General features: G+C 53.0%; 1 protein-coding gene across 2 annotated transcripts; it reads right to left on the minus strand.

Annotated features, from left to right (window-relative positions):
- Nucleotides 1–449: 449 nt before the first annotated feature.
- Nucleotides 450–27,917, minus strand: Slc25a42 (solute carrier family 25 member 42). 2 transcript variants are annotated; one of them, XM_013125307.3, is made up of 8 exons: nt 27,787–27,917; nt 9,174–9,286; nt 6,968–7,073; nt 5,988–6,013; nt 5,395–5,561; nt 4,869–4,985; nt 4,320–4,471; nt 450–2,608 (listed from the first exon to the last, which is right to left on the minus strand). In XM_013125307.3, the coding sequence occupies exons 2-8, from the start codon at nt 9,252–9,254 to the stop codon at nt 2,301–2,303; spliced, it is 957 nt and encodes a 318-aa protein (XP_012980761.1). In that variant the 5' UTR covers nt 9,255–9,286; nt 27,787–27,917; the 3' UTR covers nt 450–2,300. The 2 variants fall into 2 exon arrangements, with proteins under 2 accessions (XP_012980761.1, XP_005086198.2); XM_005086141.4 differs by lacking the exon at nt 27,787–27,917 and adding an exon at nt 12,164–15,435.
- Nucleotides 27,918–27,920: the final 3 nt, after the last annotated feature.

Genomic DNA, 27,920 nt, shown 5'->3' on the forward strand with positions numbered 1-27,920 from the left:
CGGGGGGTCGAGGCAGGGGCTCTGCTGCAGAGCTGCACTGCAGTCCAGGTCTCATTCCCAGTAGCCTGTGTCACACACACACACACACACACACATCTGTGAGAAAGAAGCAGAGTGCTCGGACAACACACTTGGAAGCATCAACTCTTAACAAGGATGACCAGTGGGCTGGACAGGTGGCTCAGCAGGTAAGAGCATGGCTGCTCTTACTGAGGACCCAGGTTCAGTGCTGAGGACCCACGTGGTGGCTCATGGCCATCTGACTCTAGTCTCAGAGAATCTGATGTCCTCTTCTGGCCTCAGACACCAGGCATGCATAGGCAGACATACATGCAGGCAAAGCCCCCATACACAAAATATGTAAGAGTGTCAGCCAGCCCCAGACCCGTCTCAGGGCTGAAGTTCACAGCGTAGGGAAGGGCCAGGCTTGAAGAAGCAGGGAAGCAGAAGTTATTTAAATGTTTATTAAATATACTCTTTTGGCACGAATCTTTAAAATATATAAACAATATATATAAACAAAGTGTTTTCATGGCATCAAAATAGAACTCCAGACTGGACAGTGGCTATGGGAAAGGGTAGCCACAGAGGTGGAGAGCCCCCAGGCCAGAACTACTGGGAGGCTATGGGGAAGCAGATAGGGACCCCAACACCCTCACCTCTCCCACCCAGCTGGCTGCCCAATGCAGGGCTCTGTCCTCTGACTCCCTGGTGTGGGGTGCCCAGCCTCTCCACTCCAGTATGCAGGCCAGGCAAGGAACAGAGTGGGCAGCACACTCACAAGGGGATGGGGATGGTCCCTCACAGCCACCACAGGCTGCTGGGGTGCCTGGGGACATGTTGGGGATGGCCTGTCACCATCTGCAAAGGAGACGGAGATGGCCGAGCATCACAGGCACAAGGTAAGAAATACAATAACATGCCGGCCGTTGGTGGTGGCGCACGCCTTTAATCCCAGCACTCGGGAGGCAGAGGCAGGCAGATCTCTGAGTTCGAGACCAGCCTGGTCTACAGAGTGAGTTCCATGACAGCCTCCAAAAGTTACAGAGAAACCCTGTCTTGGAAAAAAGAAATACAATAAGGAGGAGGACTGTGGTCTGCACTGGAAAGGCCGGGGGTCAAGCTGCCCTGCTCAGGCTCCACGTGAGACAGCTGCCGCCCAGCTGTGAGAAACAGCTGGCCCACCTCTGAGCCAGGACTGGCTGACACAGCACAGGTTTTGTGTGTGTCACCTGGGCTACGATAAGGGGAAACTGGAAACTAGGTGCAGGAGGATTGCTGCAAGTTGGAGGCTAGCCCAGGTGACACACAGAGGGACATGTTAGCCAGGGCTTCTTGGGGGAGGCTGTCTCAAAGACCCCAAATCAAGAACCCCACACCTCAGGAAAGCATGAAGTTTCTGTGACACCTTGGGGACCCCAGGAGAGTTTTTGAGATTAGCTGGCTGGTGGACCCAGGTGCCCAAGACACTTTTGCACACATTCACACAGGCCAATTTTGGGCCGTCATTTGGCCTGGCTTATGACGGCCTCAGTGGGGACCAGTGGCCCACAGAAGGCCCAGAGTTCATGGTTAGGCACCCCATCTCCAAGGGTGCTGTGCAAACAAAAGCCTTGGGGCTGCACAGTGGCCCGGGTGACATGCTTTGGAAGACGTCCCAGGTTAGGGAGACCCACATGGGCATTTCCAGTGGGGTCTGTACCTGCCCCTTCTGCTGGGGTACCTCCTGGGAAGGTTAAAAGCCAGGTAGTTGACAAGGTCAGATGCAGCCCTCAGGAACGGGATGGGTATAGTGTTCTGGGGAGAAAGCTTTGCGGGCAAGAGCAGCCGTCTGTCACCTGGGAGAGGGTGGGCAGGCATGGTGGAGGACTGAGGGACACAGGTACAGCCACCACTGAGCAAGCTGCAACCCTCCAGGGTGTGGCATTGAGGGAAGGCTGTCAAATCTGCAGGCCAGGCACGGTCTTAGCAAGAGGGGTGGGCTCTGAGCCCAGGGTGCCAGTGGGCACTAGAATCAGCAGCAGGTCAGGAGAGGTGGGGCCAGGAAGTGCAGCTGACCCCTTAGGGGCCTTGGGGTAACGCCCCCCCCCAAGACTCACCAGCGGCTCACTGAGCTGCAGGGAGGGGCACAACCATGACCCACCATTACATGTCACACCCCGAGGGCCAGCACTTTGCTATGGGCCCTGCAGCCCCAAGCCAGGTCCCACCCTCCTGGCCATCCTCAAGGTGCCATCGGGGCTGCCAATGCACAGCTGCATGCCCTCCATCCATCCGCAAGCTCACCGTCCGTTGTGGGCCTAGCTCTGCAGCCGGCGCAGCAGGATCTGCATGAGGTCGAAAGTGGTGAAGCTGATGCCCACGGCGATCGGGCCCTTCAGCCAGTTCATGCTCAGGCCCTTGTAGAGGCCCCGCACCGCGCCCTCCTCACGCACGATGGAGCGCAGCGTGCTCAGGATGGAGCCGTGCTGGTGGCCTGTGACGCCTGCTGTCTGCATGCGCCGCCGCACCACGTCCAGAGGGTAGGAGGCTGACTGCCCGATAAGGCCGGCACAGGCCCCGAAGACCATGCGCTCAAAGGGGTAGGGCTGCAGGCGGCCACTGTACTCTGCGGGGCAGAGGGCACATGAGGCCACACTTGCAGAGCCTAAGGCCCGGCTTCCCGGTCACCTTTCCTCAGGATTAGTATGGGGAGTGGGACCCGGGGCTTCATGTACCCCAGATCAGTGTTCTGCCAATGCACCCCGCCCCAGCCTAACTAAGACGCGTTTTGCAACGGTGAGGCTCACAAGGTCACCCAGGTTCCATGTACAATAGTTCCCCCTCAGTCCTGCAGTGCCCTTTCATCTGTGGGAGCGTCCCAAGATTCTCCATGACGCCTGGACCCTGAAGGGTGCATAGACAACGTCCTCCTGAGGACAGTCCTCTGCCTGACGTCAACAAACTAATGAGGGCTGTAGCCATGTGCCGGACAGCAGTGAGAAGGTGGTGTCCATCCCAGTGTCCTGCTGGGGGCTGCAGGCACCGCTCCACAGAGCAAGCGCCCAGCACAGCCCACACTGCCGGGAAGGGCACACAGGTCATGGGGCCAGGGGTCACCCTGCAGCAGGCACAGCACAGGCTCAAGTGACCTCGGGTGGACAGGCCTACTGTCAGCAGGTGTACTGTGACAGTCCCACTGGGTAGCCCAGGATGGCCTCCACCTCATGCCGTCCTCCTGCCTCAGCCTCTTGAGTGGAGGGCAGGCATGAGCCACCACACCCAGCTGGACTGAAAGGGTTTTAGCATCCTGTATTTGTGCTGTGTGTAGACTTTCTTCTTGTCATTGTTGCCAGCTGAACGCGGTGTGACAGCTGCACACACAGCATCTCCGTATCCAGGTGGCCTGCCTGCACACACAGCATCTCCCCATCCAGGCGGCCTGCCTGCACACAGCATCTCCGCACCCAGGCGGCCTGCCCTGCACACACAGCATCTCCGCACCCAGGCGGCCTGCCCTGCACACACAGCATCTCCGCACCCAGGCGGCCTGCCCTGCACACACAGCATCTCCGCACCCAGGCGGCCTGCCCTGCATACACAGCATCTCCCCATCCAGGCGGCCTGCCCTGCTGCCGTGGGTGAGCTGTGGGAGGGAGGTGCAGGCTGTACACGAACACTGTACCACTGCACAGAAAGGCACAGGGGCCTTGGACTGGGGACCTTGAGGTGCCAAGAACCGCCCCACAGATAGGCCACTATCTTTCTAGCCAATTGAGTTTTTTACACAGGGTCTGGTTATGTAGCACAGGCTGGCCCTGAGCCTCCAGCAATTCTGTGTCATTCTCCTGAAAGCTCAAATCACGTGTGCGCCTACCCTCCTGGACTCTGAAGCCATCCCAGGAGAGCCACCCAGGCCCAGTGATAGGCCTCAACATACCCAGACACTCACATGTTAACAAAGATACGCAGGGGACTGTGGTTGCTGCCTGTTTGCAGGGTGTTTCCCTCAAATGCAAGAGGCTCCAGGTTGTGGTTTTATTCCTAGCACCTCACAGGGTAAGTGTGGGGACATGACCCCGTGCCGGAGATGTGAGGGAGGAGGATAAGGCTGTAACGCAGCCACCTTGGGTTACACAGTGAGACCCTTTGTAAAGAACTGAATACAGATGAATGGACACATTAAAGGTTACAATCCAAGCTCCTGGGTTCCACCAGACACAGGGTGTCTTTAAACTGGGCTCTGGGTCCCTGCCTATCCTCCTGTGGGGTTCTTATCCAAAGGTGGGGTCCACAGGGGCAGCTCCCCGAAGCCCCACCTCTTCTCCATGCCTGCTTACCTTGGTGCAGGCTCTTCAGTGACTCGTACGTGAAGAAGCTGAGTCCCGCATAGGGAATGACGCCCAGCACGGTGGGCATGAACCCGAAGTAGAGGGTCCTCAGCCCTTCCTCTCTCGAGATGCGGATGAAGACGTGAAAGATGTTGCTGTACCTGTCAGGACCACGTGACAGAGCTTACAGCCCGCACCCCACCATGTCCTGGACAGTGAGGGCACTCCATAGAGATGGAACTACCCACTCTGCCAGACACGGGGCTGGTACCAATGCCCTGTGCATGTGCTAGGCAAGTGTCCTAGCCCCTGAGCTGCTAAGTAGACCAGGCTGGCCTCAAACCCACAGAGATCCGCCTGCCTCTGCCTCCCAAATGCTGTGATTAAAAGTGTGTGCACACCACACCAGCTACCCTTAGGTATTTTTTTTTTAGAATAAATGATGCTTTCTGAAGCATCCTCAATGAGTACCCCATATACGCTCTGATGGTGGAGCACCCCCACATATGCCTCTGCTGGTAGCAGCAGCACCAGCATAGCTCCTGTGGCAGGACTCACATTTCCTTGGGTGTCACGGCCATCCTTGCTCTGACCAGGTCCAGAGGGTAAGTGAGGGAGGCAGCCGTGGTTCCTGCCAGGGCACCAGCCAGGAGGCGGGGCCACGGGGGCAGGGCTCTGTGGACAAGCAGAATAAGTTGAGACCTGGGTCGGGACAGGGGTTGCCCACACCTCAGCCTCCAGGGTACGAAGGAACAGGAGACCCAGGAGGGTTCCAAGTGGCTGAGCTGATGGGGTCACTTAGGCCAGCTCTAATGCAACCTCCTGCCTCCATTCCCGACTGCAGGAAGGGGTCTCTTCCCTAAGGCGGGGGCTACATGGTGCCTGGTACCCTTGGGGATCCCTGGGCAGAGGCGTAAGTGAATGAGGGTTGAGAGACAGCACAGGGAAAGGAACGGGGGGGGGGGGGGGGTGAAAGATGAGGAAGGGGGGGCTGGGGCCCTATAGGAGGGGTTAGTGAGGGGCGGAGCCCGGGCAAAGAGGAGCCAGGTGAGGAGGGGCGGGTCCCGGTGGGCAGGGGCCTCACTCTCCACGGAAGCCATAGTATCGGCCCAGGATGCGCTTGTACTCCTCGTGAGCGCTGAACTGGATGGCGGCGTATGGGATCACTCGTACCATGGTGGCCGAGTTCCCACGCCATAGGCTGAGGAAGCCCTCATTGAGGTAGGTGAAGTAGAGGAGCCGGAAGGCCTCCTGGAGAAGACAGACAGGGAGTCAGCACACTTTTGCCATCACCGGGCCTGGGCACCCTCAAACGCAGAGGGTGGGTGATGGCACCCCTTGCCAGGCCTGCCCAGCTAGAGCAGTCTAAGCAGTGATCACCTGTTTTCCCAGAACCCTGCTCTCAGACCCCCTCAATTGCTGGACACTGGTGATCAGCAGAAATGGGGTTGCAAGGCTGGCTGGGAGCCCGGCACACCATGGTTGTTGGTCCTGCAGTGACCCTTTCAAAAGCTCTCCAGGTTAAGGTAAGTCACACAGGAAGCGGGCTTCGAAGCTCCACCCCACAGGTGTGTCAGGGGGGGCAGGACAGCAGCCTCCACCCTTCCCGGGAGACTGTGCACACGGGGCTCCTTGGGAACCTGCCCTCCTAGACCACCGAGTCCCTCTGGCGCTCACCTTGGCGGAAAATCTTTTTGAAGACACTGGAACAAAGGAAAGCACAAGAGAGATGTAACTCAGGCTCCGGGTCTACAGCCCCACACTGAGCTTCACTTCATGGACTAGGATGAGGGCTCTGCCTAGGCCCCAGGAAGGGCAAAGGAGCCCATGCAGGTGCCTAAGAGTGGCGAGGGGCTTGGGCTGAAGCTGTGAGGCTATGTTGGGGGATGTACACTGGGGAGGGGCCCCGATCTCTGTCCCTGATGCCAGCCCTGAGCCTGGGTCTCCTCAGAACAAGTGCCCACTCCAATGCAGCAGCACTACCTTGCCTCCCCACGGCCCCACAGGCCTGCCTCGCAAGGACTTGTGGGGGAGATCCAGAAGTATAGGCCTCTGTGGAAAGCCCGAGAATGTCTCCCACCCTCAGCAGGAAACCCCTGCCTGGGGCCCCAGCCATGCTCCCCATAGTCTCGCAGAGGCTTGCCCGTCTCTGGCCATCCCCTCCATGGGCTGCCCTAGGGAGGATCGGCACCACTGAGGCACGGTAGCAGTAGACAGCCTTCCCCAACAGCTGAGGGAGGCTGTCATCATTTGCCTATCAGCAGGAGGCTTAGCCAGTTTAGTACGCAGGGAGGGACATGGGCTCTGGGATGACTGTGTCCCCAAAAGTTACATCCACATCCTCAGCCAGGTCCCTGGAAAGATGACTGTGTTTGGAAACAAACTCAAGGTGTAGGAAGCTAGCCCTGAGTAGTGACATGTACCTCTGAAGGATATGGGGGAGGGTGGCTGAGTGTGGTAGCGAACACATGTGACCCCAGCATTTAGGCTGAGGCAGAAGGATTGCTGCAAGTTCAAGGCCAACTTGGACTACAAAGTGAATTTGAAGCCAGTCTGGGCTACAGTGTGAGACTAAGTATGCTACTTGAGGCCGTGGGGAGAAGGGGGTGGGTAGCCAGTTGGCCGCTTCCATACTGCACAAAGGCAGACACACTTACCTTGGAAGATGATCTTGGTTCGGTCCAGGGGGGCTACTGCTGTCTTGGCAAGTGCACCAGCCAGGGCTCCGGACAGCAGGGAGCTGAGCACTTGTCTGTGGTCTCTCTAAAACAGAGCACCAGGTCGTGGGCTCAGAAAGCAAAGTGGTTAAGGCCTCACAGGGCTAGAGGGGCTGCTCACTGAAGGACCAAAACTGGGAGGAGGACCAACGCCTGCCTCAGTCTGGTCACAGACACATGCCATCGTGGTTGCCCCGGGTCTTGGGGGCCTGAAGGCAGGTTTTCATGCTTGACAAACACCTCTTCACTGACTGAGCTGCCTCCCCCAGCCCTTTTTTCTTCTTTTTTGTTTTGTTTTGTTTACTTTGAGACTGTGCAATCACAGCTGCCCAGGAACCTGCTTATGTAGGCCAGGCTGGCTTCAACCTGACAGAGATCCTCCTGCTTCTGCCTCCTGGGCACTGGGATTGAGGGCGTGTGATCATCTCCTCCCCACTTTGAGACAGGATCTTGTCCCATAGCCCAGACTGTCCAGCTTGCAATCCTCCGCCTCAACCACCCAAGTGTGCATTGCCATCCCTGGGCCCCTCTCTTACGTTCCCCATTCAGTCTCAGTGTCATTTGAAACCCTGCTTGGCCTTGTGCAGTTAGCCCCTTGGGGATAACCCTGCAAACTGTCCTGAGCTATCCTTCCAACTTCCTGGTTTTCACAAGCCCCCTGTGCAATCTCTGGCTCCCCATTCCCACCCTGGTTTGTATATCTGCAGAGTGGTATTTTGAAGCCCCCCCTTTTTTGAGAGAGGGTTTCTCTATGTCCCTGAACTAGTTCTGCAGACCAGGATGGCCTTGAACACAAGAGATCTGCTGGCCTCCCTGCCTTTGCTTCCTGAGTGCTGGGATTAAAGGTATATGCCATCACTGGCCAGCACTGGAGACAAAATTTGGAGCTGAGATCACAGATGTGCACACTATGCCCAGCTGGTAATTAGCCCTCCATAAGGGCAGAACAGCACCCAAGCAATGGCTAGCAGGAAATGCTGGGGTCCAGTGGCCAGCAGAGGACAATGCTGGGGTCCAGTGACCAGCAGGGGATAATGCTGGGGTCCAGTGGCTATCAGGGGGGTGATGCTGGGGGTCCAGTGGCCAGCAGGGGGTGATGCTGGGGGCCACTGGCAGGGGGTAGTGGTGAGTGGTGACTGAGGGGGTTTACTGTAGTGGTACCCTCAGTGGGTCCCTGGTAGGAGGGCAGGAGCTGACCTGGAGGTTCTCTGGAATGCTTTACATTCCGTCAGGCCATCAGCTAGCCTCTGAAGGACTAAGTGCCCCACTAGTGACTTCCCAGCTGGCTCTGGTAAGTGCATCCTCTTATCCCCCTGGTAGTGCCAAGTGCCTTCTGTAACCCAGGGAAAGGTCAGGAGGACCACAGGGCACTGCCAGACCAGCCACTGGGCCCATGGACTGCCAGGCCTAGTGAGGTCTGCGGGCTGTGTCAATCTGTGTTTTGGGCTCAGTATGACATCCATCCGCAGGGAACAAGGGTGGCCCAAGCTCACTGTTTTGCTGTTGTCAAGGCTTTTGAGATGGGTCTTTGCTTCAGTCATGACTGTCTGGCCTTGGAGTCCTGAGTGTTGGGAGGACAGACGCACTCTATCGTGCCTACCCCCACTCGCTTCCAGAGGGAGTCCCTTCAACTGCAGCAAGACCTGTCATCCCTGCTCTCCAGTGCCTCCCGCAAGTATGGGCGAGGACTTGGCCTCTCGCCACATGTTGGGTCTCTGGATTCATGCATCAGCTAGGCTTTGATGATGCCTCGGGCAGCAGGCATCCTTTTGTGATGCCTCCTGGCCCTTGCTCACAGAAAGCACAGACAGAAATGAAACATGTTATGCGGGGGGAGTGAGGATGGCATGGACCGCACTGTGCCCTGCTGACCCAGTGAGGACTCCAGAGACGGTCCTACAGCATGATTCTCAACCTGTGGTCAAGACCCCTTTGGGTCAAAATAGTCTTTCACGAGGGTCACCTAAGAACATCAAACACCACCGATATTTAGATTCATAACAGTAGTGCAATTACAGTTACGAAGTAGCAATGAAAACAATTTTATGGTTGGGGGTCACCACAATATGAGGAACTTTGTTAAAGGACTGCAGCATTAGGAAGGCTGAAAAACACTGTCCCACAGGGAGGTGATGGCAGTACTTGCCTTTGAGGAGACAGCCCCGGACAGAACAGTTTCAGCATCTTCGCGCAGACGCACAGAGCCTTCCTGCACACCATTACCCATCCCAGGCGTGCTGGCCAGTGGGAGACTCAGTCCTGAGGAATGAGAAGGGCTGGTTGAGATGAGTGAGCTGGACTCAGCGGGATGGTGACTGTGCAAGCACCGGTAGCTCAGCTGTTGCCCTCTGAGGCTCACCATGGTCAGCTCCAGTGGCCATTACCTCACTTGACTCTCCGTGCCCTTGACTTTGCTCAAATGCTGAGGTCACTGTGCCCTGGGTTGACGGCTTCACCATAACAAACACCTTTCTTTCGTTACTCGCACATGGCCCCCACAAACAGCCTGTTTTTCTGAACTAGGGGCAGCAGATCAGAGAGGGTAAGAGGCTGGCTGAGGCCACACAGCAGGGAGGAAAAAGCATCACCAGTGTGGCAGGGAATGGAGGTCAGGGGACCTAGCACCCAGAACCACCTGGCACCAGCCCCGTCACCAGTCCAGGGCGCTCTTCCAGTGTGAGTGTAGACCCAAGGGCTCTCTCCAGCGTGGGCTGCCCATTCCTGCAGAAAGGAGTTGTGAGAGGGAAGGGCGTTGCCTGCACGCTCTCCTCAAGACCCAGCCCAGTGCAGACGCCTGTTCAGGTCCTTTCGTCTCAGGCCACTGGACCTTAGGGGAAAGCAGGGCTAACACTGCGCATTGTGTTTTGAGGTCTCAGACTTCATGGATCTGTATGATCTAATCACCAGACTTGGTGGTGCAGGCCTGTCACCCTGCCATTTGGGAGGCTGAGGTAGGAGGACCTGAGTCCAAGGTCAATGAGCTTAAGGTCAGAATGGCAACAGTCAAAAGTAAAGGAAGCTGCCTCAGTGGGAGAACACTGGCCTAGAACCCACCCAGTGAGGGGCTGGGGGCGTGGCTCAGGGTGGAGACCCTGCCTAGAACCCACCCAGTGAGGGGCTGGGGGCGTGGCTCAGGGTGGAGACCCTGCCTAGAACCCGCCCAGTGAGGGGCTGGGGGCGTGGCTCAGAGTGGAGGCCCTGCTTAGATGGCTCAGTGGGATATCACTGGCTTTGCATACTTGAGGCTGCAAGCTTAATCCTCATTGTGGAAAACACTGAATCAAGAGGATGGGGATACAACCGAGTGCCAGAGTTCGTGTGGGAGGTCCTGGGCACCATCTCAGGACCAGCAAATAGCAATACTAAAAAAATGAAATAAGCCGGGCGGTGGTGGCGGCGCACGCCTTTAATCCCAGCACTCTGTGAGTTCGAGGCCAGGCTGGACCGACAGCCTCCAAAACAATACAGAGAAACCCTGTCTCGTAAAAACCAAAAACAAACAAACAAACAAAAAAAGATTAGATTAGCTGAAGTCACCTCTGTCTTACACAGACCCATACTGACGGACAGAGAATGATGTGGAAGGATGATAAAAGTATTCTATAAAGATATAAATGTATGGTCTGGAGAGATGGCTCAGAGGCTAAGAGCACTGGCTGCTCTTCCAGAGGTCCTGAGTTCAATTCCCAGCAGCCACATGGTGGCTCACAACCATCTATAATGAAATCTGGTGCCCACTTCTAACCTGCAGGAATATATGCAGGCAGAATACTGTACACATAATAAATCTTAAAAAAGATATAAATGTAAACATTGAATTGTGCCAGGGTTTGAAAAACTGCAGCAGCTTTGTCTGAGGAGATTTCCTGGATACTCTGACCATTAAGAGTCAATAACATGACAGTATGCCCAGGATGGCTTGAAGATCGTTTTGGTTTAGTGTACTGTACACATAATAAATCTTTAAAAAGATATAAATGTAAACATTGAATTGTGCCAGGGTTTGAAAAACTGCAGCAGCTTTGTCTGAGGAGATTTCCTGGATACTCTGACCATTAAGAGTCAATAATATACTGCCTGGAACATGACAGTATGCCCAGGATGGCTTGAAGATCGTTTTGGTTTAGTGTCCTTGTTCCTACAAAAGCTACCAGCCTGGAAACAGGCCACCATATGCCTTTTTTTTTTTTTTTTTTTTTTTTTTTTGGTTTTTCTAGGCAGGGTTTCTCTGTGGCTTTGGAGCCTGTCCTGGAACAAGCTCTGTAGAACAGGTTGGCCTCGAACTCACAGAGATCCACCGGCTTCTGCCTCCCAAGTGCTGGGATTAAAGGTGTGCGCCACCAATGCCCGGCACCTCTGGACCCTTAAAAATTGGGTTATGGAGTTGATGAGGAAAAATGGTTATGAAAGATAACTGTTTATCAATGTTGTCCAAACTTGAAGGAAAATGATTGGATATGATAACTTTGTTGTGTCACCACAGTTTAATAATGATGACTAAAAGATGAATAAGAAAAAAATGCTGGTGTCCAAAAACAAAAATGATATGACCTATGTTTTGGAACAACATGGATGTTCCCTGCTGACTGAATTCTGTAGAAATAGAGAAGCACTCTGGCTGCTACTCAGTCGGGCTGCAAGACTCTCCCGACCGCCATGGCCTGGCTCACTGCCTTCCCTCACCAAATCCTTACATCCTCTGCTGGGACCTATCTATTGCTGGGGATGGCTCCCGGCAGACACAGTTGATGTGTTAGGAAGTTATGCTGCTTATAAAGCCAGGAGGATCCTGAAAACTTAGCAGTATCTCACCAACTCCAATGACACTACCAGCTCCATGTGGTGGTGGTATCACCCACCCTGCAGGTCTATGGTACCTAGCCTAGGCACCTATCGCTCCCACACCCTGGGTCCCCAGCCCCTGGGGATACCAGCACTTCCTCTCAGGGCCTCTTTCTTCAGCTCATAGGTATCCCAGGAGGAATGGCAGCAGACTAAGAGTCACTTCCAATACACTCCAGAGGATGAGACAGGAGACTCACACAAGCTCCAGGGAAGTCTGTGCTGCAGTAAGACCTTGTCTCAAAAGCAGAAAAACAAAACAAGTGAGAGAAAGCTATTTCTGTCAATATTTACCCTGAGGATGGCCAGGCCAAAGCTCAGCACAGCCCAGCGACCCGGGACTCATTCCAGAACAGTTGACTTGCAAGTTCGGTTCTGTGTTCCTCCGAATCAGTATGGAGCTGAGACACCTGTCAGGCTCTGCCTTTTGTCAGAATGCCGTGCTCATGAAGCAGCCAACCTCCATGCAGGGTGGGCTTATGTGAGGGGCCAGGGTGGAAGGGGGTCCCACGAGGATGAGGGGCTGCTGCAGATCAGTGGGCAATGCCTGCTGAGCTCCACCTGCAGCACCTTCAAAACAATTACCAAGGGGCTGGAGAGAGGGCTCAGCGGCCGAGAGTGCTGGCTGCTCCTGCAGAGGACCTGGGTTCAATTTCCAGCACCACATGGCAGCTCACAAACATCTGTTTGACGGCACTGGGCACCCATTTCTGGCCCGATAGGCACTGCACACGTGATGCACAGACATACATGCAGGAAAAACACCCATACACATAAAAAACCATGAAATTACCGTGAGTAAGCAGTATGTAGGGTTGTAAAGAGACTAAAACTAGCAGGGACATGGTGGCACACGCCTTTAATCCCAACACGCAGGAAGCAGAGGCAGGTGAAGCTCTGAGTCTGAGGCCAGCCTGTTCCAGAATAGGCTCCAAAGCTACACAAAGAAACCCTGCCTCAAAAAAAAAAAAGATCAAGAGGAGACTAAAGCTAGGGCCTCAGCTGCACCTCAGCTGGTGAAGTGCTTATCCAGAAGTCAGGAAGCCATGGTTTCCGATCCCAGCACCACATCTCATAAAAACAGGTGCTGTGAGGCTTACCTGTCACCCCAGCACTCAGAAGGCTCAGACATGGGGTTCATCACAGGTTCAAGGACAGCCATAGGCAACAGAGTAGGGCACTGCCTGATATGAATGGGTGAAATGAAGGCTAAGAAACAATGCAGAGTAAAGACCGACTGTTTCTGAGCCAGGCCAAGAACGTTGTGGCTAAGTTTCAGATGTCTGGCTATCAGTGACTGGTCTGGTGACCTGGCTACGCTTGCAGCACCTTGACAGTGGTGCCTTGGGGCAGGATGGTCACATCAGGGCACATGAAGAGCAGCAAGGGAGGCTTCTTCTGCAGGACTTGGTGCGAGCTGCTCTCCTAGGAGACCATGGAAGAGTGCACACTCATTCTCACAACCCCTCTCCTCAAACTGGGTTCCTGAGACCGTGGGTGAACTCTTCACCCAAGGGGCAAGGAAGCGGTTGAGACACACATCACAAACGACACAGGGCAGCTACTGGGTGTTACATGTCTGACCTGCTCTTCTCTAGTCTGCCTGAGCTGAAGGTGGCTAGGTCTGCTTTACAGATGGGGAATTGGGGAGAAAAAGTCTGACAGAGCATATGCCTAAAATCCTCCAGTGAGGAACATCTACCTAGAGTTCTCCAATGAAGGGCAGAGGGAGTGATGGGTAACATCCTAACCCATGGAAGCCTGCTCCTTGATCTCTACCCCCACTGCCAGCACTCTAAAATCTACGAAACAAACCATTTTCTGTAGGTAGGGAGGCTGTGGCCTGTTGTTCTACAAAGGTGACAGTGACTCCAAGTGGTTGCTCGTGTGTATGCATGGTTGCTCACCCGACCTCACTCTCCTGGGGACCTCCCTTACTTTTTGGAGATGCTCAGGCAAGACTAGCACAGGACTTCCAAGCTGCAGGAGATCCTTTCCCTAGGGAGCCCAGACCTCAAAGCTGTCCTAGAAAACCACCTGTTCCTTAATTAAGCCTTCTCGTATCCCAGAGGAACAGGCTCAGGGTGGGAGTGGGGAGGTTGCACATCATTCCCTGTCACAGGCAATGTCTTGAGCAGCCCAGTGCCCAGGAACCTGGCTCCAGCACCCGGGGAGCCCCTCTCCAAGCTCCCAGGATGAGGACAGAAGTCAGTGTCTGGAGCACAGGGCTTTGGGTGAAGGCTTCAGGCAGCCTGACAGAAGAGGGACGGCAGCTAGGACACCTAGCCTTGGCATGAGACTACCTCACTCAGCCTTTCACAAGCCTGGAAAAAACAGTAGAAGGCATGTCAGAGAGAGGCTAAGAGATTAGGCCTGCGTGTTTAAAACTTTGGGGCAGGTAATGGTGCTTAGTGGGGAGGTGATTTCCTGGCCAGTGCAATATGCTGGTCTCCATCTCCGGCACTGCCAAACAGCCTGTCGCCCTGCACTGCGAGGCTGTCGCAGGAGGGTCAAATTCAAGGCCAGGGCTCTATATACTAAGACTTTTCTCAGGTAGCAATGGTCACCCTGGCCTCGGTGAGGCAAGGACGAGAAGCAGATGAGCCAGCTGTGCTCTGGAGTGCTTGTCCCCAGACAGAGCTAGGTGGGGTTTGGCAGCTCAAGAGGACGTCTGTGGTTCCTGTACCCACAGACAGTGGGAATGTGAGGGCTCTGGCCATCTGTGAGGCTCTGCTTCCTGGAAGCAGCCAGTTAGGTCAAGCGGACAGTGACACATGATGACTTGAAAAGCGATCACGGGAACTGTCTGCACGAGCTGAGGGTGTAGGCAGCTTGCAAAGCATCCGCACTGAGCATGCTCAGTTTCCTAGACAACAGAGTGGGCCAGCTTATTATTTGTACTCTGTACTGTATTCTGACATCTGGGGAGGACACACTCAGGGTCTAGGCAAGCAATGCACCACTGTACAGAGGGACCAGAGCTGAAGGGGCTGGGGGTCAGAACACAGTGAGGAAGGACACAGATGACGACACTAGAGTCAAGCCTCACACATGACAGCAGATGGCGGTGTGTTACCCTGTCACTACAGCTGCAGGCGCCAGGCTTTGTCTGGGGTCTATTCCTTCATGTCCTTCCCCAGTGTTGAGTGTTACAGCTACACACTGCTCAACCATGCTCCCCATCATGTCTTTCTGATTTGTGCTCCCCCTGTCTCCTCTCTCCAGCCTCTGTTGTTCAAGATGGGACAGCCATGGGAACAGGTCAGCCGTGCTCTCAGTTTCTCCCAGTGCTCAGGCCTGGACTTCTTAGCTAAGGTGAGGTCACGAGGTGTCTCCTGCTCATGGCCATTTGCCACCCCTGTGCTCTCCTCTCTGCTGTCACCCTGCTCCAGGGGTGGGGTGTACTGGAAAGCTAGACGAAGTGTCAACTATGGAGTGGGAGAAAACATTGATCGGTACGACCCAGACTGGTCTGTTTTATAGGAATAGATACGTTTCCTATCCTGCTTTTCTTATTATTATTATTTTTTGAGACGGGGCTTCTCTGTGTGGCCCTGGCTGTCCTGGCACTCACTCTGTAGACCAGGCTGGTCTAGAACTCACAGATCCGCCTGCCTCTGCCTCCTGGGTGCCGGGATTTGTTTTTGAGCCAGGGTCTCTCGTAGTTTAGGCTGACTTGAACTCCTGATCTTCCTGACTCAACCTCTGAAATGCTGGGTTACAGATGAGCTACACCATGCCTAGCTCAAAGCCAATTTTGTTTGTGTGGGGATCCAACCAAGGCTTCCTGCGTCCTCACAACCGCTAAAGCACTGAGCTGTATCCATAGTCCTGTTCTACTCATTTCTTTTTCTCTTTCAGACAGGGTCTTGTGCTACCCCTGGAAGCTGGCCAAAACCAAGCCCTGTAGCTGAACACAACAGTAAACCCCTGACCCTTGTGCCGCTACCTCCTGATGATAGCACCATACCTGGTCAAATGAACTCCTCTCAGCACTGGGGATGGAACCCAGACCTCACGGGTGTCAGCAAGCACTCTACCACTGTTTTATTCTGGCCAGCACTCCACTGCCCAAGTTGGGTGAGTGGGGGAGGATGCAGCCACAACTCCCAAGGACACAAGGGGGGCAGGTCAGGGGAGAGCACTTAGCATGGGGGGACAGGTCAGGGGAGAGCACACAGCATGGGGGGGCAGGCCAGGGGAGAGCACACTTAGCTTGTGGTGACTTGGGGTCCATCCGCAGCATCCTTGATCAGACCCCTGGCTAACAGGGAGGCCCACCACCTGCACCACTGCCTCAGGGCTGCAGCCAGTCCCACCCTGTGCCTGGAGAGGGCTTCCAAGCCTACAGTGGATCACATAATGACAGCCATCAGAAGCCAATACCATCTGTCTGCCAAAGATAAAGGCTGTTTTCTTCTCTAGTTCATAGAGCTTGGTGTGTCTGGCATAGTGGTTGTTGACTGCTAACCCTGACTGCCTGCCGGCCTCAAAGAGAGACAGAAGCTCCTCACTCTGTGTTCTGGGGACTGTGACTGTCACCCTGGCAGGGAGCTCTCTGCATGTCTCACAGTCATTCAGATCTCAAAAGACCCAGACAACTCTGGCCCCAGGCCACACCTGCTAACCCAGCACATGGGATCTGGGTGGGATACACGGGAAGTCCCAGGCCAGCTTAGGCAACCTAACGGGACTCTGTCTCAAAGGCGGAAGGTACACAGATGAGAGGCGGTAAGTATTGCTCAGTGGGAGATCGCTTGTCTCTGGGTTCCATCCCGGTGCTGAAAGGAAGAAAGGAGAAAGGAGAGGGAGGGAGGGGCCAGTGAGCCGCCTCAGCAGGCAGACTCCATGTCTGGAACTGCTTGATGAGCCGAGAGAACAGTCCTGCCGGTGGCCTCTGGCCTCAGCACCCATGCTGCAGCACACGCACAGCTTCTCCCACAGCAATGCGTGAGGTACAGGAAGTCCCTGTCCTCCCTTCTTGCCAGCGGCACTGCCACCAGTGCCCCGGAAGGGCACTCTAGCCCCTCCAGCCACTGCTTCTCGCCTGCAAAAGCCCTGGTTCTCACACACAGTGCTATGAACCTGGTCACTCACAGTTGACTGATGGACAGGTAGGTAAATTACCTGCACATACGGAACTCCACACGTTTATGCTTTGCTCTGCTAGAAAATATTTCTGCATTCTTTGAAACCCATCCTAAAAATCCCATCCTCACTGTTCCCAGCATTACCTGTGCCCTGAGTGTTCAAGAAATGGCTCCCCTAACCCTTTCCACCTGAGTTCCACTTAGGCTGGGGGTCATGGAAAGCCAGGGCCTAGCAAGGGCCAGATGTGCAACACCTGATTGGTGCTTTACCTTCGAAGATGTTCCTGCCCCTGTGCACATTCCCATTGCTACCCAGTGCAGCTCTTTATCATGCTGACGCTTCCCCGAATGGAGACACATCATATTGCTGCTGGGACAAAACAGAGGTCATGTGTGACCTCTGTATACCTGTCCCTCCGTCCGTCACTATATTCCTGGGCAAGTGGTGTGTGCTGGCCTGTATGCTTCCTAACTAGGAAGCAGGCTAGGCTAAGACAGACCCCTTTACAATCAACGGACCAGATGGGCCATCACTCCCCCAGCCCAGCATTCCCCTCCCATCTTTCTGTTAGTTTGTGGGACGGGTCATACTGTGTAGTCCAGACTGGCCTTGAACTCAGAAATCCTCCTGCCTCTGTCTCTCCAGTGCTGGGACTAAAGGAGTGTGCCATCACACCTGAACTCTTATTTGAGAAAGGGTCTTATGCATGACCTTGAACTCAACTATATAACCAAGAATGACCTTGAACTCCTGATCCTTCTGCCGCCAAGTCCTGAGTGCTAGGAAGACACTTTTAGTGGTTTTCTGCCATGTTTAAGTGCCATTTGCTCTAGGGAAAGGCCTGAGAGGCAGCAAACCATCCTCCTGCCATGCTGGGAGCTGGCACCAGGACTTTTCCCCTAGGACAGGATGAGGGGCTGGCCACACATGGCAGAGGTGGATGCAGTGGTCATAGGGGTCCTAGACTCCTACCGAGAGCTGCCACAGAGTGCTGCACCCACCCATTCTATGGAGAAGAAAGCCACATCTGAGCAAACCGTGAGCTCTGTCATCTGTGCCGTTTTTCCTGTTCTAGGTCCCTAAACAATACCTTGTTACAACTGTATGCACAGCATTTACACTGTTGCGGCTTCTAAATGACCTAAGATGACCAGTAGTCTCAGGACCTAGTGAGCTCTGGCCTGACACTGCAGCTACTCAGAAGGCTAAGGGAGGAGGATCAAGGCCAAGGGCTGGAGGGACAGCTCTGAGGTAAGAGCACTGGCTGTCCTTGTAGTGAGGGGCTTGGCTCCCAGCACCCACATGGTGCCTCACAACAATCTGTAACTGCAGTTCCAGGAGAGATGATGCCACGATCTCTGCTGTCACCAGGCAAGAGGGTGGTGTACAAGCACACATGTAAGCAAAACATCCAACACAAAAAACACAAAAGAGTTCCAGGCCAGCCTGGGCTACAGTGTGAGACCCTGTATCAAAATTAAAGATAAAAATGGCCAGGGAATATAGCTCATAGCTCAACAGGAGAGAACTTGCCTAATATGTACAATGTCCCAGGTCCTACCCCCAGAACACAAACCCAAATGAAAGATGTTTATGGGAGAAGCCCGTCATGGCAGCACACATCTGTGATTCTAGCATTGGGAAAGCTGAAATAGGAGAACAAGCTCAAGGCTAGCCTGGCCTACGTGGTGGGAACCTTGTCAGAAAGGAAAGAAGAAAGTGTGGGGAAGGAGAAAGGAAGACAGAGAGGTGAGGGACTTAAACACAAGGATATAGGAACCAGCATGACATGACTAGCTCATTATCTGACTGGATTCACCTCTGAGTGTGTGTGTGTGTCTGAGACAGGGCATCAAGTAGCCAGGCTGGCTTCCAGCCAGGCACATAGTAGAGGCTGACCTTGAGTTCTGACCCTCCTGCTTCCCTCCCAGTGCTGGGGTGCTAGGTGGGGGGGCCACAGGCAGGCAGCACCATGCCCAGCTGTTTTCCATAATGTTTGAGCCAGAGTGGGCCAAGCTGACCTTGAATCTCTGCCTTCTCCTGCCTACCTTCCCCAGTGCTGGAGTCACCCGTGTTTGTTCCCCTTGCCTGGCTGAGCCATCTTTCTGTCAGCAGGACAGTAACCACACACACGCACACACACACACACACACACACACACAGTACTCATCCCCTGTAGCTGCTGTCACAGGTGCCTGGGACTGCAGAGAAGAGCACTCTGTTGGCTGGAAGGCCTGGTGGCGGTGTTGACCGGACCAGTTCCTCTGGAGGCTCCGGGGATAATCTATCCCAGGTCTGCTGGCTGCCAACAGCCCTGAAGGGTTTTGGCTTGTGGTCCCATCACTCCAGGAGCTCCTTTCACACACCCTGCTGGCCCTCCCCCTGACAGGTTTCTTTGTGTCATCTCTCCTGCTCATGAGGATTCCAGATGTCAGCTTCTGGACATCCCTGGAAATACTTTTTTTTTGGGGGGGGTGTTGAGCCAGGGTTTCTCTATGTAGCTTTGAAACCTGTTCTGGCACTAGTTCTGTAGACCAGGCTGGCCTTGGACTCACAGAGATCTGCCTGCCTCTGCTGCCCGAGTGCTGGGATCAAAGGTGTGCCCACCACTGCCCACAGGAATTACTTTTGAGACAAGATCCCAATATATAGTAGCCCAGGCTGGCCTTGAACTCAGGGATCCTCTAGTCTCAGCCTCCCAAGTGCTAGCTTGTGGCACCTTCCTGGACTTGCAGTGACAGCTTAGTAGCCGATAATGAAACAACAAAACAGTGGACTGCAGTAAAAGTTGTGTTTTCCTGCGCTCCCTTCTCAGAACGAAAGTCCCTTGGATGTGAGCATGCTACAAGATGGTCACAGCAACCGGTTCCTCAGTACAGAACAGATGTCCAACAGGCACATTTAAAAATAGCACAGTGACCCAGGAGGATCCACAGGGGACAACATTCTACTTCTCCAGCCCTGCTACGTGTCACTTATTTTACACATACTTTCTTTTCATACCACACAATTCTTTTCTTTTTTAATCAATCAATCAATCTATCTATCTATCTATCTATCTATCTATCTATCTATCTATCTACCTACCCACCTAACTATTTTTTTGGGGGTTTGTTTGGTTTTTTTTTTTTTTGGCAGGATCTTACTATTAGCCCAGGAAGCCGGGACTGCCCTATTTTCCTGCCCCACAGCATTATGGAATTACAGACATGCAACACCACTGCCAGAGAATCTTACTTTGTAGGCATTTAATACTTAAAATTAAAAATGCATTTCTGGGGCTGGGGAGCTGTCCCAGTGTTTAAGAGCACTAGCTGCTCTTTTAGAGGGCCCAGGTTCAGTTCCCAGAACCCACACGATGCTCACAAACATCTGTAACTCCAGTTCCAGGAGATCTGACCCCCTCTTCTGACTCCACAGGCACTGGGCTTGATGTGGGCACACAGACATACATGCAGGCAAAGAACTCATACACATAAGATAAAAATATGTTTTTAAAAACCTTTCAGCTGCATTTCTGACCCTGGGAGATGCTTTGGTGGGTACTTCTGTAAAATCAACAGGACTGGAGTTCCGGGTGTGAGGGGGTCTCATAGGATCGGGGGTGTGCTGCCAATCTTGATCCCAAGCTCCACCTCTGGGCTCACATGGTACAAAGAAGGAACCAACTTCCACAAGTCCTCTGACCTCCACCAACACCTGCTCCGCTTCCCATGCATCCCACTCACTTCTTCCCCAATCCTCCCACAAACAAATGTAAAATTTTGTACTTTAAAACGTTTCAAAGAGGACCTGAGTTCAAATCCCAAGCATCCACAGAAAATCCAGGCATGTATGTACGTAACTCCAATACTGGGTTGTAAAGACAGTTTGCTGGCCACCTAACTGGCCTAGTCAAAATGACCACTTCAGGGTTAGTAAGAGACCTTGTCTCAAGGGAGCAGGGTGAGACGTGATGGAAGAAGACACCAAACATGTGCACCACACACATGCACAGGTATGTGCGGACACACATGGACCACCATCACCACACAAACACAAATGCAGTTCTGGCGCTGGGGAGACGGCTCAGCAGAGAAAAAGCTTCCACACAAGCCTGACAACCTGAGAATCTGGCACACAGCACTGAGGACCCTTGGAGCCATGTGTAGTGGTGAGTGCATTTGTAGTCCCAGTGGTGACAGGGGAGGCACAGACAGTTAGCTTGGCCCACACAGCTGAGAACAAGGGACCCCGTCTGTGGACGAACATTCAAGATTGTCCTCTGATCTCCAGACATACACCATGACCTGTATCCATGCACTCACACAAAGAAAAGATAAAGAAAAAATAAGTAAATAAAACGCTGAGAATGAAACCATGGCTTCCTAGGTCACTGCCCTACACCCGTGCCATGCACCTAGCCAAAAGCAAAATGGTTATCTTTCCCTTGTTCTTTTTTTTTTTTTTTTTTTTTTTTTTGGTTTTTACGAGACAGGGTTTCTCTGTATTGTTTTGGAGGCTGTCGGTCCAGCCCGGCCTCGAACTCACAGAGATCCTCCTGCCTCTGCCTCCCGAGTGCTGAGATTAAAGGCGTGCGCCACCACCGCCCGGCTTCCCTTGTTTTTTTTTCCCAACATAATACTTGTATTAGTTATATACCCCAATCACTCTCAATTCCCATTCCTCCCAGGTCCACCCTCCAACGCTTGGCCCCTCCCCACCAAAAGACTAAAATAAAAATACCCCCAAATCAAAAACACACCAGTTTCAATTTGTGGCTCAGAGTGTTGTTGAGCCCAGTTATCCTGCTTCAGCCCCAGAGAGCTGGGATTGCAGGCCTGGACCACCATGCCTGAGTACAAAATGAATTTTAAAAAGTAATGCGTTCGTTTACTCATTTTTACAAGGTTTATTGATTTTTACTTTATGAATACGGGTGTTTGCCTGCAGGTACATCTGAGTACCCACGTATGTGCAGCGCCTACAGTGGGCAGGAGAGGGTAATGGGTTCACCTGGAGCTGGAGTGAGCGACCACATGAGTTAGTTCTGGCATTCTAAAGCTGGCCTTCTGAAAATGCAGCCAGTGCTTTTAACTGCTGAGCATACTCTCTAGACATTATCTATTACTTTGGAGACAGAGCCTCACTGTGTTGCCCTGACTGGCCTCAAAACTCACAGAGATCCGCCTGCCTCTGCCTCCCAAGTGCTGGGATTAAAGTTGTGCGCCACCACCTGGCTGATTGACTTACTTTTGAGATGCCTGAGACAGGGTTTTATGTAGCTCAGGCTGGTCTCAAAACACCTGTGTGGCTGAAACTGGCTCTAAAGCCTTCCCCCTCCCTTCCCCTCCTGCCCCCTCCCTTCTCCTCGTGCCCCTCCCTTCCCCTCCTGACCCCTCCTTCCTCCTCCCTTCTCCTCCTGCCTCCTCCCTTCTACTCCTGCCCCCTCCTGCTCCCTCCTGCCTCCTCCTGCCCCCTCCCTTCTCCTCCTGCCCCCTCCCTTCTCCTCCTGCCCCCTCCCTTCTCCTGCCTCCACCTGCCCAGCTCTGGTATAACAGGCATGCACTATCTGCCACATCTGGCCAGAGACACAGTTTTTAAAATAACTTCTCTTTTTAATGTTTAAATATTACATATCTCTTTAAATATTTAATATTTATTTTCAGCTTTTAAAAAATGTATATACATGCATACACAGGTACATGAGGAGGCCAGAAGAAGACATCGGATCATCTGGAACTAGAGTCACAGATGGCTACGAGCTTCTACTCAGGTGCTGGGAACTAAGCTGGATCCTCTGCAAGAGCTACCACATGTTTAACTACCTAGCCAGCTCTCTGGTCCTTTACAAATGCTTTTTTTTTTGTTTTTTTGTTTTTTTGAGACAGGGTTTCTCTGTGGCTTTGGAGGCTGTCCTGGAACTCACTTTGTAGACCAGGCTGGCCTCGAACTCACAGAGATCCGCCTGCCTCTGCCTCCCGAGTGCTGGACAAATGCATTTTTTAAAAAGCCATTTATAGCCAGGCGTGGTGGCACATAACTTTAACCCCAGCACTCGGGAGGAAGAGTCAGGCAGATCTCTGTGAGTTCAAGGCCAGCCTGGTCAACAGAGCTAATTCCAGGTCAACTAGGGCTACACAAACAAATACTGTCTTAAAAAAACAAAACCAAAAGGCATTTATTTAGGGAGGGAGTCAGAGGACAACTTGTGGTACCACATGAGTCCTGAGATGACACCAGGTCTCCAGGTTTTCTGCAGGCGCCTTCATTTGCTGATTCACTTCACCAGATTTCAAAGAAATAAATATTTTATAGCTGGGTACGGTAGTGCAGGCCCTTAATCCAGCACTTAGGAGGCAGAGGCAGTCAAGTCTCTATAGAATGAGTTCCAGGACAGGCAGGGCCCCACAGAGAAACCCTGTTTCACAAACGAGAAAGAGAGAGAGAGAGAGACAGAGAGAGACAGAGAGAGACAGAGAGAGACAGAGAGAGACAGAGACAGAGAGACAGAGAGAGAGACAGAGACAGAGAGAGACAGAGACAGAGAGAGACAGAGACAGAGACAGAGAGACAGAGAGACAGAGAAGAAATGGGCCTGTTAGCAAAGCTCACTGGTAAAATACTTGCCTAGCAGCCATGAACCCTTGACCTTCATTTCAATACCAAAACAACAGGTGACTAGTTCTTCCTGTGTGTGTGTGTGTGTGTGTGTGTGTGTGTGTGTGTGTGTGTATGTGTGTGTCTGTGTGTATACATGTATGCACTTAGATATGTATGTCCTTATCAGGTTCCTCTTCTTTTTTAAATATTTATTTATTTATTACATATACACCAGATTGAATTGTAGATGGTTGTCAGCCACCATGTGGTTGCTGGGAATTGAACTCAAGACCTCTGGAAGAGCAGTCTATGCTCTTAACCTCTGAGCCATCTCTCCAGCCCCTATCAGGTTCCTCTTAACAGTCAAGCCCAGTGGTTCTTAACCTGTGGGGTCTTGACACCTCGGGGAGTTCCATATCAGATATTTACATAATGATTCATAACATTAGCAAAATTACAGTCGTGAATAGCAGTGAAATGACTTTATGGCTGGGGTCCCCACAACATGAGAACCGTATTAAAGGCCCCGGAAGGTTGAGGACCACTGCTCTAGGCTTGTTTCTGTATTAAAGGCCCCAGAAGGTTGAGGACCACTGCTCTGGGCTTGTTTCTGGAGCCTCGCCCCTATTGTTGGCCGAGGGCTTGACATGTGAAGCTACACCTGCAGGCGCCAGGGTTTCACTGGTCCCCATCTTCCTGCTCTGTGACCCATGCTTCTGTCAGATAGGCTCTGGGACTCAGGTCCTCATGGATGCACAACAAGCAACACTCAGCCATCTCCCCTGCCTCACAACTCTTTTTCTTGGGGTGCCTTATCCTAAACTATCAAGACCCAAGTTGGGGTGCTGTTCAGGGTCAGAGGTTCCATCCTCCATGTTAGTCTCCACACCGACCCCAGGACGGCAGGTCCCATCTTGTCTCCTCTGCTCTGCAGAGAGGAGACTGGGATGTAACCTGACCTTTCACCTCACCATGGAGGATGATCCAAAGTTCAGTGTGAGACCTGCTTCCTGGGCCAGGACCGTACAGGGAGAAAGCTCTCCTGCACTGCTGCTAACCTGCCACAGGGGCAGGCCTGAGCCCTTAAAGCGACTCTGTCTGAGCTGGCTCCAGAGGACTCAGCCCTTCTTACCAGGAGAAGGTGGAAGGGCTGGCAGCCACAGCTGCACCTAAACACAGTGTCGGGCACTCTGAGGGGTACTCTGGGGAGTGGGCTGCTGACCACGCATGCTCATTCCCCACTGGCCCTGGGGAGCCAGCTATAATCTTGCTGTTTGACATTTGGTTTTGCTTTACTGGACACAGTGTCTCAAGTATCCCAAGGGATCTTGAACCCCTACTACTCCTGTCTGCACCTCCTAAATGCTTAAGTGGCGGTTATGGGCACCAAACGGCACTTCTGCGGTTTTTAGTTGTTTGGTTCTTTTGAAACAAAGTCTTACTATGTAGTCCAAGCTGGCCTCCATATTGTCTCATGCTGACCTTGAACTCTCTACCCTCTGGCTTCAACCTCCCTGGAACCAGGATCACAAGCATGCTGTGTATACCTGATGATGCTGATTTATTGGAAACAGAGTCTCACTATGTAGTCCTGGCACTCTGAAACTCTGTAGACCAGGCTGGCCTCAAACTCGCAAAGATCCACCTGCCTCTGCCTTCCAAGGGCTAGGATTAAGTACACCATTAATAGCATGTACTTATTTTTTAGCTACATATATCACTTACACCATCAAAATTTAATTTTATATACACACTCTACATGTGTATGTATAAAAGAATGAGCCGAGCATTGGTGGCGCACACCTTTGATCCCAGCACTTGGGAGGCAGAGGCAGGCAGATCTCTGTGAGTTTGAGGGCCAGCCTGGTTGACAGAGCAAGTTCCAGGACAGCCAAGGGTACACAGAGAAACCCTGTCTCAAACAAACACCAAAACCACCACCAACAACAAAGAGAATGCACACAGAGGCTGAGCTGCGGTAACAGGCAAACATAAAGACCCAAGTCCAAATGCCCAGCACCTACGTGAAGAGCCAGGCATGGCTGCTGAAGCAAGACCACATATCCCTCCTGGTGTCTGTGTGTTTGAGCACTCCTGCACACATCTCACAAATGCCATACTCAAAAGAACATCTGTATACACACATAAACATACAGACATAACGATATAAGCAACCTTATGTAGAAGTACACACACCACACACATGTTCTTACTGTAACTTTCTGTGAGGCTTCGGATGAAGCCTGAAGACCCTGAAAATACTGAGGCAGTATCTACTACTGAGCTGCACCTCATGACCTTGCTTGAAATCGAATAGAAGTCCCAAAGGCTAGAGTTTCCACAGGAGAACCTGAAGGTGACATGACCAGGAGGAGCCTGCTGGCACTATCCTCAGTGAAGGGAAAGGCCACTGAGAGTGACCAGCACCGGGAAGCCTTTACAGGAAATGGGACCTCTACTGATTTTCCACCATCCTCCTTCTATGCTGGACACATGTATTGGACGCAGAACTACAAAACTTCCAGAAAAACCTTTCTTCCCTGATTCAAGCCCCCACCCTTTTCACTAGAAGTTGTATTTGAAACCCAACCCTCTCAACTCTGAGAAGTGTTTCCTCACTGTGGGACAGTCAAGAAGCTTGGGTAAGTTACAGACCACAACCAACATCACCCCAGATTTCAACCCCCCCACCCCCGCCAAGGCCTGGAAACACAAGCTCAGGCAGCCCCCTAGGGGCTATGCCTTCCAGCGAAGCATTTCTGGATCCAATCAGTCACAACCTGGGGGAAATGCCTGGGAATGGAGTAGTGTATGGTAGGGGTTCCTCCCCTCCACCAGCTCCAGAGAGATAAACACAAGCAACAAGCTACTGCCAGGGAGTGGGCTCGAAGAGTAGGTTCAGGGCTCAAGGGGGACAGTCAGAACCTGATAAAATGGGGACTACTCTGGGTAATGGCATTACTCTAAGGCCAGAAGTGACTTGAAAGCTGTCAAGCCCTGGGTCTTCTGTTTTTGAGACAGGGTCTCTATGGAGCACAGGCTACACATGAACTCTCAAAACCTCTGCTTCCGCTGCCAAGTGCTGAGATGACAGATGTACCACCATTGCTGGCTTATAGAGCTAGCACTCTACAGACTCAGCCCAGATCTCTGTCTGTCTGTCTGTCTCTGTCTGTCTGTCTGTCTGTCTGTCTGTCTGTCTCTGTCCCTCTCTCTCCTTTCTTTTTTGAGACAAGGTCTCAAAGGTCCCAGGCTAGCTCAAATTCACTATGTCTACCTGTCTAGTTCTGGGATGACAGATAAGTGCCATCACGCTGTGTTAAGCTGTCTTTTAAAAAATACATTAAGTGGTGTGTGAGTGTGTGTGAGTGTGTGAGTGTGTGTGAGAGTGTATGTGAGTGTGTGAGTGTGTGTGTGCCATGTAGACAACAGAGGACAACTTTAAGAAGTTGGCTCTCCCTTTTCATCGGTTGAATAGCTGAGCCATCTCACATGCCCTCAAGCACTCTTCCTAAGAGTTCAAGGACTTCCTGGCCTACAGAGCAAGACCTTGACCCTCAAAGTAATCAATCAATAAATACAATAAAATGAAAAAGTAGAAATAAATAAAAAAGCACTGTGAATAACATGCCAGGTGTAGTGGCGCACACCTTTAATCCTAGCACTTGGGAGGCAGAGGCAGGAAGAGCTTTGAGTTCGGGACCAGCAGGCTGTACACAGTGCAATCCTGCCTCCAAAAACAAAGCACCCCACACACAACTGCACAGGAAAGAAATATCTTTTTTTTTAATTGCAAGGGAAAGGTTAGGTGGGCTTTGCTTTGGAAGCGAAGCGATGGTTGAGCAACGGGGCCCGGGAAAGGCTCGCAGGTGCACGTGTGTGTGCAGCAGAGGGCAGCCGCAGCCCGGTGGCACCCGGGTTCCGGAGAGGGACAGCGGGGCTGGGGAAGATCGGTGAGGGGGTGGGTCACGGAGGCTCGGGTGTGGGGTGCGTGAGCTGCCACCTCGGCCTCTGCGGGGTTGTCACCCGCAGCGCAGCTCGGTGTGAGATCACGGTTCGGCCTGGCCGTGGGGACCCCGAGGACGCGCGGCACAGAGTGTGTGAAGGGATCTGTCACCCTCCGCGCTCACGACGCGGCTGTCACAACGAAACGCCCCGTGCCGCGCTTCCTCCCGGCCAGGGCAGCGCGGACCCCGCCACCCCGCGTCGCCCCGTGGCGCCTGCGCTCCTCGGGTCGCGCTCACCTGCCCGGACGCGTCGCCGCCACCGCCACCGCCGCCTCAGTCGCCGCAGCCCCACCTCGCGCTGCCCGAAGCTCGCGGCCCGGGAGGGGCCCAGGCCGTGCCGTCATTGGCCAGGCCCTGACCAATCAGCTCCG

The sequence above is a fragment of the Mesocricetus auratus genome, unplaced genomic scaffold (genome assembly GCF_017639785.1).
Source record: "Mesocricetus auratus isolate SY011 unplaced genomic scaffold, BCM_Maur_2.0 Super-Scaffold_6731, whole genome shotgun sequence".
In the NCBI taxonomy this organism is placed as follows: domain Eukaryota; kingdom Metazoa; phylum Chordata; class Mammalia; order Rodentia; family Cricetidae; genus Mesocricetus; species Mesocricetus auratus.

Bases quoted from the DNA above. Each gene is read 5' to 3' on its own strand.
- Slc25a42 (XM_005086141.4), bottom strand. From the start codon at position 12,215: ATGAGTCCCGGGTCGCTGGGCTGTGCTGAGCTTTGGCCTGGCCATCCT. The intron at 6,014-6,967 runs GTAAGTGTGTCT...CCTTTGTTCCAG, and splicing joins AACCAAGATCATCTTCCAAG to TGTCTTCAAAAAGATTTTCC. The intron at 4,472-4,868 runs GTGAGTCCTGCC...TGGTCCTGACAG, and splicing joins GCCGTGACACCCAAGGAAAT to GTACAGCAACATCTTTCACG.